Consider the following 12,509-nt stretch of genomic DNA (forward strand, 5'->3'; position numbering starts at 1 on the left):
TGCAGTTGCGCCCTGGTGGCTCACGTCCAGCTTCTCATCCACCAGCACCCCAAGTCCTGTTCCACAGGGCTGCTCTCTGGCCTGTCTTCTCCCAGCCTGTGTTGATAGCAGCAGTTGCCTCGGCCCAGGTGCAGGACCCTGCCCTTGGCCTTGTTGAACCTCCTGAGGTTCGCCTGGGCCCACCTCTCCAGCCTGTCCAGGCCCCTCTGGATGGCCTCCCGTCCCTCTGGCATATCGACTGCACCACCCGGCTCGGTGTCATCAGCAAACTTGCTGAGGGTGCACTCAGTGCCACTGTCAATATCATCGATGAAGACATTAAACAACACTGGTCCCGGTACGGACCCCTGAGGGACACCACTTGTCACCGTTTTCCATCTGGATATTGAGCCATTGGCCACTACTCTCTGGATGCGTCCATCCAGCCAATTCCTTATCCACTGAACCGTCCACCCATCGAATCTGTATCTGCCCAACATAGGGTGAAGGATGTTGGGGGGGACTGTGTCAAAGGCCTCGCACAAGTCCAGACAGACGACACCCGTAGCTCTTCCCTTGCCCACTGATGCAGTCACTCCGTTGTAGAAAGCCACTGGGTTGGTCAGGCAGGACTTGCCCCTGGCGAAGCCACGCTGGCTGTCTTGAATCACCTCCCTGTCCTCCATGGGCCTCAGCATAGCTTCTCGGAGGATCTGTTCCATGATCTTCCCGGGCACAGAGGGGAGGCTGACAGGTCGGTAGTTCCCAGGGTCCTCCTTTCTACCCTTTGTCAAAATGGGCGTCATGTTTCCCTTTCTCCAGTCACCAGGGACTTCACCTGACTGCCGTGACTTTTCAAATATCACGGAGAGTGGCTTGGCAACTGCATCAGCCAATTCCCTCAGGGTTCTGGGATGCATCTCGTCAGGTCCCGTGGACTTGTGTATGTTCAGGTTCCTCAGACGGTCACGAACCTTGTCTTCGCTTACTGTGGGAGGGACTTGGTCTCCCTGGTGGCTGTCTTGTGGGCCATTAGCTTGAGAGCTGTGAGGAGAGGGGTTGCCAGTGAAAATTGTGGCAGAAAAGTTGCTGAGAACCTCAGCCTTCTCCTTGTCTGTTGTTACTGTTGTTACTGTTGCTGCTCATCGGGGGCTACACTTTCTTTGACCTTCCTTCTCTTTCTCTCTCTCTCCCTCTGTCCTGCTCACTGTCTCAGGGTGTGCCTGGAGTTAGACTTAATGTTGAATGGCTGTTATAATGGGCTCTGGCAGATGTGAGAGGGAACCCTGCTTTGCTGCTGTTGTTTTCTAGCACACTCTGAACTTTGGCAAGCAAAAGGAAGAGGGGTTGGAAGAGCCTGTTCTTTGAGAGTAACGTGTTCCTGTAGCATGCCCATCTCTGTACGGTGAAGGTTTCCTCCCTGCAGTGTGATTTGGCTGGGCTGTGAGGCTGCATTGGGGTAGCAGAGGTAAGAAGCGCCATCTTCAAAGGTAACGAGGCTGTAGCAAAGCACGTAGGAAAAGCTGGTTTCTTCCTAGAACGGTGCCTGACAAAAATAGTACCAGGTAAAGGCACCTGCAGTTGGCTTTGTTATGCAGTCTTCATACAGAGCTTCTGATCCTGATTGATTTCTGGGAAGCAAGAGAGCAGTGAGGAAAGAAAACTGGGCTTGTCTAAATGGCTTCTTCATCGTAGGCCGGGTTTGAGCCTTTGCACTAGAACAGGTCTTTGCTACAGTCTGTGAACACAGAAAAGGAGGTGTCTGTAAGGGAAGTTTCAGCAGAAGCGAGGCTCAATTTGCGCAATTGGGTCCTCTGTATGTGCTGCAAATCAGAGATGACTTGGCAGTGTTGCCGTCTCAAGCACGTGCTGGTGTGTTAATGCAGGCCATCGAGGGCTGTTCAGGGGCACTTCTGGACTGCAGGTCGCGTGCCTGAGGGGTACCGAGTCCCAGGATGAGCCAGCTCCTGCCGATGGGTTAAGCTGAGAGGGTTCCACAGAACGGAAACCATCTTTGTTGTGGACCCCACACGTCAGAGGTGCGGACATGTTGCTGATGTCCCCCAACCTGGAGATGTGGGGAGTTTTGCCAGCAGTCCAGTAAGGATTCTGTTTTCTGCTGGAATGGGTTTCCAGATGGGTTTAACAAGTGTTTTCCTCTCCGCTTGCTGTGGCTGTCTGCAGAAGGGCCCTCCTCTTTGTTTGGCTTTACCAGTGTAAGGGCTCTGGAGGAGAACTGCCTAAACCAGCTTTCTCTTCATGGAGATCACTAGCATTTGTGTAGAAAAATAGAGGTTCAGTCAGTCGAGCTTACAGCATAGTGCTGTGCTCAGGCCATGGAGCTCTGCCTGCTGGAGATCCATTTCATTTGGACTCACTCTTTTCTCAGCTGAGTCTGTCTGAGTCTTGCGGACTTGAGCCCCTTGGGATGGTGACGCTGTAGTTCGAGTGCTGAAGTGGCCGTGTTTGGTTTGCCGTCGCCTTGCCACAGCAAAGCCCCTTGCAGGATAATGGTCCCACAGAGAACTGGGGCCTGCAATCTTCTCAGTAGTCTCCTGTAGCCTTCACGCTGCCAGGGTGTTGATGCTGTTTCCTCTGCAGTAAAATTCACCCTGCTCCTGGGATCTTTCCTGCCCTCTCTGGACAGAGTAATCCCTGGTCATTCATGAACTGATCATGCTATAGCTTCCATATTAAAAGGTTCCACATTAACATAAGGTGGAACTTTTTCACTGTGAGGGTGGCGGAGCACTGGAACAGGCTGCCCAGAGAGGTTGTGGGGTCTCCTTCCCTGGAGACATTCAAACCCGCCTGGACATGTTCCTGTGTGACCTGCTCTAGGTGGTCCTGCTCTGGCAGGGGGGTTGGACTAGGTGATCTTTCGAGGTCCCTTCCAACCCCTGACATTCTGTGGTTCTGTGATACCTCAACCTAGGCAGGTTATTTTCCTTCATTCCCATCTTTTTCTAAAGTGAACCTCACAGTTGTGATAATCATGAAAGAGCTGGGGTTTTTTGCCCTTACACAAACAGGACTTTCTAGAATAGCCTCTTCATTTCCCTATTCTGTGTTGGCAGCTCTGAGCGTTTAATCCGATCTGCCCGAGTCTCGGGAGCCCCGAAGCAGTGTTCTGAAGCAGCCCTTGTTAGGGATTCCTTCAGAGGTGTTAAAATACGAGCTGCTCGCTCTGCTGTAAATCGGAGTGATGGAAAAGGCCACGCTGCTTTTGAGTCCTTTTTTCCCTTCACTTTTTGTATCACAGAGGAAACTCGGGTACACATGCGGCCTCACCGGAGGCCGACTGGAGCCGGTCCTCCTGGGAGCAGCAGGGCTGCAGTCGGGGACTCTCCCCTGGGGTCGGGACGTTGCCTGAGGAAACTCCCTGGGATTGAGAGCCCTCACCCACCCCCCCACCCCCCACCCCCCCCCACCTTTGGTGAGTGAACGCTGCTAGGAAAACCTAGCAGGCGATGCAAAACCAAGGGGATCTCCCAAATCAGAGCTGCAGGAACATGGCCATGTCAGGACCTTGGTACAGCTCTTTTGTGGAATATCACTGTTCCTCAGACAGGATGAGTGTTTTGGTTTAGTAATCAGGCCACCTTCGGCAAGGTTGTGGGTGTCCCTTGCCACGTGGGGAAGGGAGCAGCTTGATGGGAGCCAGGGCCTCTCCGCTCTGCCTTTGGGGCTCGGTGCAGAAGAGATGGCACCTCTTCACAAGGGGTGGTGATGGGGGATGGGAAAGAAGGGCCCACGCAACCCTTGACAATTAACAAAAGTACTGTTTATTGGTGGGAGAGGTGGCAGGTGAGCCTGTGGAAGTGCCTAGCGTTTGTGTTCAGTTAAACAGGGCTTTGCCCTTGTGAACCCATTTTGGCTATGGCCAACGAGTGCCTTGTCTCTCAAGTGTTTTTCAGTAACTCCCAGAATGACCCCCATAATTTTACCTGACGCTGAAGTGAGACTGATAATTTGGAAACAAGCAATTCATAGTGTTCAGTGCCTTCATTAGGATACTTTTAGTCCGTTAAAAAAAACCCACCTAGTATCAAATTGGTGATGTAACAGCCTAAAAGCCCCAGGATGTAAGGCACCGCCAAAGCACGAAGGTGGGCATGGAAACGTCAAGTTTCCCAAAAGAGCCCCTTACTTGATGACAGAGATGAGGACGGGTGACAGGAGTGTAGATGCAGTCACCAAAGTGCCAAATAAGAGAGGCTGAAAGCACTTTTATTCTTTTGTCGTCGTTTGTCGTCCCGTGGTGAAGGGGCAGAGGCTGGGCCGCTGGTGGGGAGCCGTCCGGGCGCTCCTGCGACGCTGTTGGCAGCATGTCATGCAAAGGAGCCCGGGTGGCTGGGGTACTGCCAGGTGATGGCTGTGGCAGGTGCACCCACTGCCATGGTTCTTCTGGAGGTGGATCTACCTCCATGGCTCCAGCGTCGTCCTTTGGTGGGCTGCCATACCTGGGCCTCGTACCATGCCTTCAGCAGATAGACATGCCGGGGCCCCACGCTGTTCCCCTGTGTGCCCACTGCGGTGCACTGGACGATGATGCTTGTGTGAGCACGGGCGACGGCTCTCGTGGCATGAGAGGTGGTGGTGTTCCTCCTTCTCCTCCTCCTCCTCTGCCAATTGTCCTTCTTCAGGCTCCTGAGAGGTGTCTTCCTCTCTGGCCATTGCGGGAACCGTCTCTGTGCTGTCCCACGTGAAGGTGGGCAGCCACCCGCCTCGCCGCTCCGGCTGCTCCCTGGCAGGGAGGCCTGTCTGGGCTCCACGCCGTTCCCTGGTGGGCCTATGGACAGGCGCTGCATGGCCTCAACCAGGGAATCGATGTCGCTGGCGCTGACGGCAGGAGGGGTGATTTTGTTGTTGTTGTTCCTCCTCCGCTGCCTCTGCTTCTTCCTCTGGGGTTGCGGGAAGCCGCTCTGTGGCGTCCCATGGCAAGGTGGGCAGCCATCCGCCTCGCCGCTCCAGCTCCCCTTCCTTCCAAGCATGCTTGGCGTCCGAGGGCTGGCAGCGAAGTGTGGGCCAGCTGCAGGGGCCCCTGTCTTTATAGGGCCCGGAACAGAAGGCAGTGAGGTGGCCATTGTGACGTCAAGTGTGGCCATGGTGATGTCAGTTGTGACGCTGGCTGATGGGTGTGGCCAAATATGGTGGGCTTAGGCATGGGGGGCCCATGGCCTGAAAGGTGCCCAAAGTCAGGAGAAGGAGGGTGGTGGTGAGGGCTGAGGGCCCCTTTCCTGGGGCTCGCTCCAACATGCCCCAGGGAAAGGCTGCCCCTTGGGCCCAGGGACCGCCCTCCACCTCCCCTCATGGGCCGTGGGCCCCAGCCCCCTCCTCGTCCCGTGCCTGGGGGCAGACGATAGGCAAGCGATGTGCCTGCAGAGAGGGGCTCCGCCAGGCAGCAAGACGTCACCCTTGAGGCACACTTTAGGGACTGACGCCCCTCTGTTGACAGGGGGACGAGAAGAAATAGGTCCATGGCCAAGAGCAGGGCTGGGGGAGGCTGGAGTCGTGTGCTGGGTCTTTTAGCCAGGGCCTGTGTCCTTGTTTTCCCCTCAGGCCATTCTGCTGGATGAGGGGTCTGGAGGAAGCACAGGGGTGGAGTCAACAGCAGGTCGTGGCTTGTCCCCATTTTTTCCCTGAGCTATCTGTGGTGGTGATCCTGAGAGCTGCAATGGGGAGGATGCAGCCAAAGCGCTTCTGTTTGCAGAGGGATCGTAACCACATGTTGGGAGGATCTGCTGCGTGCTGCAAGAGAGAAAGCCAAAGACAACAACTAAAGTGAGGAGAGAAGGCCTGTGGGAGAAGGGTGTGGAGTGTAAGGCATTCATGCTAGAGAGGGCAGATAGACAGAGTAGAAATTGAGGAAGAGGGAGAGGGAAATGTCAAAGTTATCGATGGCTATAGAATGCCCGAGACTTGGGCTCCCAGCGAGAGGCAGAGGGGCAGCAGTAGGGGCATCCTCGTGTCCTTTTACGAGTTCCTTGGGGCAAACATACTACTGGTATATGTCCAGGTTGGGAAAGGCTTTGCCTGTGTGGCCAAGTGATAGAACGGCTGTAGCTTTATACTAAAACCAAATAAAATATTTGTCATTCAACTTTCCTGCTTCAGGCGATGCTTAGAAAGAGACCAGAAGTACGATTTTGTCCACGCAGTATAAAATACAATCTTCAAGGAGGAAGATGAAGTGATGAAGTTTGCCTTAAGGTGCTGTTTTGGTTTGGTCTGTCTGGTGGGGATGAGTAATTTCTTGGATGGGAAATGACTTTAACTTAAAAAATGGCACGTTAGCCCGTCAAAAAAGGAAAAGCCTAACAAGCCTCTTTTGCGTGCCAGTAAGGAGTAAAGTACAACTACATTAGAGAGGTGGTGGTGTAGTTGGTGTGGTCACTGGTGATGTTCACAAACCACTGGGAGTGCAGTCTCGGTGCTGGTCTGGAAGCATGGGGCGTTCAACCCAAAGAAGCATCAGACAAAAAATCGGAGAAGGGATTAAGAAAAGGAGTACAAAGAAGGTGAAATAGTAATGCCTGATGATGTATGGAAAGCCAGCTGCAGATTTTCTTTCTTAATATTAGAAAAAAATGAGCAAACGTGAGACATTTGAAAGCAGAAGAAAAATATTGTCGTACACCATGTGTGGTGAACCTGTGAAAGGGCTCGGTCTGAATTACACAATTAAAGGCAAAGGGTATTCTTTGTAGAAGATGCTCTTCATTCCGAAATGGTTTTCTCTGAAAAATGAAAATGTTCATGTTTATTCTTGGTAAATATCTATTCCAGAACGTTTTGCCTTGTATTGCTTTTGTGTTGCCTTGTCACCTCTTCCCCGGGACTGGCAGTTCCCCGAGTCCCTGCTAGATGGCATGGCAAGCCACCACAATAATAATGATGGGATAAGGCAGATGTGCTGGTAAGTTCTGCACGGTAGCCGAGTCAGCTGCTCAGCCAACATTATTCCCTTCCCTTTTTCTTCCTATTTTTCATCATGTTTTCTCACTGACATGTGGGAGATCACAGCCAGCCTTCGAGTTTCTTAACAATTAAAGCAACGATAAGCAGAGGTAAAGTTTGTCTTTCTCCTCTGGGGATGAAAGGAGATGAAATAAATAGTGCTTGTAGCTGTATTTCAGAAAGCACCCTTGAGTTCTGATAGATGTTCCACCGCTTTTCCCCTCCTTCCCGCTGCAGAAACACTGCGATCCAAGCTCTAGCAGTGTGCCATTCCCTCCTTCAGACCCAACTGCAGGCGAAACTTTCTCCTGGGTCCCGTAAGAGCTTGTGAATCTATATCCACCGCCCTGCTGCACACCGCTCTGGCTTCACAAAGACCCTGCTGGGATGACGGCGTGACGTTTGAGTGCTGGCACGAACAACTGTAGATAGTTAGGGTCTGGCGGCCGGAAGATATCGCGCTGTACGGAAACATAGGGCCCCCCCTCCCGATAGCCAATAGTGCCTGGTTTATAATGTAAGCAGATGGAAATGAGGTCATAAACCTAAGCTATATAGCGCCGCATCACCCAGCAATAAACGCCATTTGCCGTCGACCACATTGGTGTCAGCGAGCTAATGGCCCGAGCGGCCCGGGGAAGGCCGCCGTGCCGTTCCTGAGCCAGGTCGCCACGCCATCAAAGGCAACAAGTGGTGCCGAAACCCAGGAACACTCGCCTGGAATCGGGTGAACGGCGGCCAGAGCGGCAGGGCCAGCCCGGCGGGGAGGACGCTCCCGGACCAACAAGGAGGATGGAAGCCCTTGTGAAGGTCGTATCACAATTACATAAGCAGTGGGGTGTTGATTGTAAACCTAAAGATTTTACCCTCGTGGTTGCGAGGCTTTTGCAAATTGGGGTCATTGACCAGCCGGTGGATATTCTCCACCCTGAAGTGTGGGATAAATGTACTAAAGCGTTAGCTGAGGAGACGATGTCTTCGGGTCGAGGGAAAAATCTTAAGTCGTGGGGGAAAGTTGTAAAAGCCCTGCAGAAGGCCATACAAGAGCAGGAGACCTGGAGGGCAGCAAAGAACTGTTTGTGGGCCACCCCAAAATTGGGAGTTGGAGCAGCCACACAGACTTTGCACCCCCCAGACGATGACTGTTCTGCTAAGCCTAAAAATCTGCAAGAGGGCGACACGTCCCCTCAATCCCCAAACCCCGACCCGCTTACTGAGGGACAAGAACGAGCTAAATCCTTCTGGGGTAGACTAGCCGAAGAGGCCAGAGGCGCCACGGAGAGATCGGGGTCTAATGAAGTCTGGGCTAAAGCACCGCCCTACGCGCCCCAAGATGGCGCCGAGCAAAGCGGGGGAGGACGAGGTGAAGATGCCCATGGCGGGAACGGGGAAGAAGCGCTAGCACTAACAAGCGCACACAATAGGGAGGGGGAGGAGAACGACAGGGGAAGAGGGGGCTGGGGGCGACTGGAAAGAGGAGGGGGGCGTGAGTGACGGGCAGAAAGCCAATCAGGGCGGTCGCTGGAAAGAATGCCCTTATAGGGCAAACACCCCGCCGAGCAGAGGGAGGGGCGAGCCTAGAGGGAGGGAACGGCCCGCCCGCAAGGGAAGTGGGCGGGGCCGAAGCCTGACAAAAAGGCACTGCAAACCGGAAGTAACCAGTCAGTCGAGCTCCGACTCCGGGTCAGACACTAGCTGGGACGAGCGGCTCGTAACTGATTCAAACTCAGAGGAAGAAGAAATGAGAGTAGCTGCAGTTGAATGCCAAAACATCCCCATCCAAAGTAAAGAGTGATCGCGAAGGGAAAAAATTCTTCTTACTAATTGGAGGAAAATTAGGAACGCTAGCGTTCCCGGTCCGGGTGCCGGACGGGGGGCAGAGGGTCCACTCGCCAGTAAACCCTAAGGATATACAAGCGATTGTTAAGGCAATGGCGGATAAAGGGCTTAATTCTGCCATGGTCTCCACCCTCATAGATGGCGTTTTCGGGGGAGACGATATGCTCCCGTTCGACATAAAACAAACTTGTAGATTGATCTTTGATGGGGCAGGGCTGATCGTTTTTAAACAAGAATGGGAGGACAACTGTGCGAGGAAACTAGCCCAAGTAACCGGGGCGGATCACCCGCTCCATGGCTCCAGCCTGCAGCGGCTGATAGGTACAGACCCAACAATGATTAACCCCCAGGCGCAGGCCCAGGGCCTGCGGGCCCACGAAGTTCTGACAACTACTCGTGCGGCCAGAGAAGCCATTCGCACGGCCTCTAGAGTTATTGTCAAGCCATCGCCATGGTCCATGATAAAGCAAAATGAGCGTGAGAGTTTTACACAATTTGTGGATCGCCTCCAGGCAGCGGTCGATTCCTCGACCCTGCCTGCGGAAGCGAAAGGCCCGGTTGTTGCAGATCGTTTACGTCAGCAGTGTAATTCGGCAACCAAAGAAATCTTACGATCACTGCCAGTGGGGTCAAGTATCGCAGACATGATTAAGCATGTCGCAAAGGAAGAGCATCTAGCCCCGATTCAGGCGGCCGTTCGTACCGCAATAGCTAATGTGATGGCATGTTTTAAATGTTGAGGACGGGGAGAGCGATAGAGCGGCTTCGGTGGGCACCTGCCACCTAAGCAGGGTCAAACCACCCCAGCCAGGCCCTAAGCATGGGCTTGCGTGCCTTAACGCGTGCCCCCACGGCTGTCTGCGTGGCACGTCGTTGTCTCCTGTCCTCTTGTGAGCCTCGGGGGCCCGTCTTCTCCACCCCATGGGGGCTCCCAGCACCCTCCCCTCTGTCCAGGCACAGTTTCAGCCCTTTGGTGTGACGCTTCCCCTTTGTGCCCGACTTGTCTGCCCGCAGCCTCCTGCCACAGGGGCCTGCCGTGGAAGTCCTTGCCTTGCACAGGAGACTGAACTGGACTGAAGCGTGGTCAGCTGTGACAACTGGTGACTTTATTTCAAGAACTAAGTCGAGCGCAGCAAGTGCGTGCCCAGAGAGGAGCATGGGCAGGACAGAGCAGGCCTCTGGCACTGAGGCTGCCTTTGCATCTCAGCAGGCATTGCCCCAGGAGGAAAGGGTGGTGCTACCCTGCAGGCTGCACTGGCTCCTGTTCCTCCTGCTGCTCAAGCCTTGATCCCCCTTAGGACCTGCAGGAGCTCCTGCAGCAGGTTAAAGAATTCCAGCAGCTTCTGCCGTGGAAACTGACAGGGCCTAAACCTGCCCGACTGGGTTGGGATTGGCCTTGGCCTCTGCACGGGGGTTGAGGTGAAGACTGGCTGTGGCGTTGGAGCAGCTGTTCCTGCTGGGCGCAGTCCCATCTGTGCCAGGATCCAATCGTAGAAGTGCTGCGTGGAGGTGTAGACTCCGGGCCGCTTGGCTCTGGCGCAGCCTTTCCCCCAGCTGGTCACCCCCACGAGCCAGAAGTAGTCAGCGTGGTTGTCTTGGCAGACAAGAGGACCACCGCTGTCACCCTGCAGCGGAGCGGAGGAGAGAGAGAGGGTTCCGGTGGTGTTGGGTGGCCCCGGGAGCACTGTGGCGGGCTCCTTCTCTCTCCCGGCACCTGCCAGAGCCGTACCCACTGCCCAGAAAGGCTCTGCTCAGGTGCTGGAGCCTGCAGGGCCTTGTCCGGAAGGGGCTGGTGGGCCTGCAAGGTCGGGCGCTCTCTCCTCTCTGCCCCAGTGGATAGTGGAGGTGGGATCGTGCCAGGGCTGGGATCCGGAGCTCTGGGCTGGGGCAAGAGCACTGGGTGGCCTTTCTGGGCAGAGTGCCGGGGCTCTGGGACAAGGCGGGCGCTGGGCAAGGGCCTGCAGACGGGGAAGGGAGGCGAGCCCCGACAGCGGTGGGGACTCAGCGGCGGGAGGGCGACTTGCCGGGCGCAGCCCGCGCCGGGGGACGTTTGGGCGCTGGCGACAGGGCTGCCTGTGCTGCTGGGGGCTGGCGTGGAGCACGCTCCTACCTGGCAGGTGTCGATGCCGCCCCGTGGATAGCCGGCACACACGTTGTGGGGGTGGATGGCCCCTCTGTACCACTGGCTGCTGTTGCAGAGCTTGACATCGATGAGGCGGACCTGGGCTTCCTGCAGGACAGCGGTCGATCCTCCAGCTGTGAGCACAGAAAGGAGTTATCCGGCAGCAGCCCTTCTGTTCCCAGTTCTCCTCCCCTGTCTGGCTGAAGCCCTTCCCTAGGGCTTGCCTTTGCCCCTGCAGAGGCCTTGTGCCGGGCTTGCCCTTCCATCTCGCCTTGGCTAACGGCTCGGGCGCCTCTCTTCGTGGCCGTACGTCCCCACAGCCCGACTCTGGCTTTTGCCGCCGTTGCTGCCATAAGCCCAGCCCGCCCTCCCCAGCGCGCCGAGCTTGCCCTCGGGACACGAGCACTGTTTGGGAACTCACATCTTGCCATGGTGGCACCCCAACCGCTGACATAGCAGTTCGTCAGCCCTGACACTCTCAGCGAGGTGTCCGGCACGCAGGCGAGCTGTACGTAGTAGCCGCACTGGACAGGCTGGTCCAGTTCCAGCAAGGCGATGTCGTTCCTCTCCGTGCCGTTACGGTAGTGTTCGTGAACCACCAGCCGCTGAATGTTGCGCACTTGGGTCTCAGGGCCTGGCTGAGCCAAGTGGGTGGCCCCGATCACCACGCGCCACATGGCCACATTCCTGGAAGGCAGGTGGAGAGAGGGCTCAGAGGGAGCGGAGCCCCGTGCTGCAGTAGCCTCCCAGTTCCCTGCCTTCTGCTTCCCAAGGCAGGGAGGAAAGCAGCGCTGCGGAGGGTGCCAGTGCCCCAGCACACCTTGGGCACCAGGAACATGGAACTGGAGGCTGCTAGGAAGCGGTGGCACGAGCCCAGCCTTCTGCGGAGCAGTCTCTCAGTTGGGCTCGCCAGTGCCCCGGCACCGAGCGCACTGCAAGGCACCGGGATGGCAGGAGCTCGTGGTGCTGCGGACAGGGCGCCTGCTGGTGCTGTGGGGATAGCCCCCTTCCCTGGTCCTCCTTACCTGGCCCCGACGAAGCAGTGGGCTGCTGTGAGGACCCACTGCGGGCTGATGAGGGACCCTCCGCACACGTGGCCCGTGCCCGTTTTCCAGGGGTTCTGGATGCTGACGATCCAAGGCCAGGCCCCTGGCTGGGCACCCGTACCACCCACGACACGTGACATGCCATAGTGAGCCGCCATGGGCCGGAGCCCGCAGGTCCCGCTGTAAGAAGAAACTCATGAGTGTGCTGCTGGACGGCTGTGCTGCTGTTGAGGCTGAAGGTCAGCCGTCTTCCCTCCCCCCGAGGGGCTGCATGGACGGCAGGGCCAGGGAACCCCGTGGCTGTGCCTCCAGCCCTCTGTCCGCTTCAGCCCCGTAGATGGGTTGTGCCAGCGGCCTGGGTGCTGGAAAGGAGCTGAGGCTCCCACAGGGGGTTCGGGAAGCTGTGGGGTGGCCACGGGGCACAGGCGGGCCCCCTCCAGTGAAGCCCAGGAAGGGCTGCCCGAGCTCCCTCCCAGAGCCTCGGCCCACTTACCCACAGCTGGCCCACATGCCGTGCGCAGGCCGGCACACGGCCAGCAGGACGAGGAGGGCGAGCAATTTCA

The 12,509-nt window shown here is 56.3% G+C and overlaps 1 protein-coding gene and 1 long non-coding RNA gene across 2 annotated transcripts; one reads left to right on the forward strand and one right to left on the reverse strand.

Annotated features, from left to right (window-relative positions):
• Positions 1-6,154: 6,154 nt before the first annotated feature.
• LOC147412652 (uncharacterized) lies at positions 6,155-7,540 on the forward strand. The gene is made up of 2 exons (XR_015184171.1): positions 6,155-6,192; positions 6,769-7,540. It is a non-coding gene; the product is annotated as an uncharacterized LOC147412652 (long non-coding RNA).
• A 2,449-nt stretch (positions 7,541-9,989) lies between these two features.
• On the reverse strand, positions 9,990-12,104 carry LOC147412653 (acrosin-like). Its single transcript, XM_086481131.1, has 4 exons — positions 11,926-12,104; positions 11,322-11,587; positions 10,889-11,034; positions 9,990-10,403 (listed from the first exon to the last, which is right to left on the reverse strand). The coding sequence occupies exons 1-4, from the start codon at positions 12,102-12,104 to the stop codon at positions 10,056-10,058; spliced, it is 939 nt and encodes a 312-aa protein (XP_086337257.1). The 3' UTR covers positions 9,990-10,055.
• Positions 12,105-12,509: the final 405 nt, after the last annotated feature.

This window comes from Leptosomus discolor, unplaced genomic scaffold (genome assembly GCF_034619465.1).
Source record: "Leptosomus discolor isolate bLepDis1 unplaced genomic scaffold, bLepDis1.hap2 HAP2_SCAFFOLD_45, whole genome shotgun sequence".
Classification (NCBI taxonomy): domain Eukaryota; kingdom Metazoa; phylum Chordata; class Aves; order Leptosomiformes; family Leptosomidae; genus Leptosomus; species Leptosomus discolor.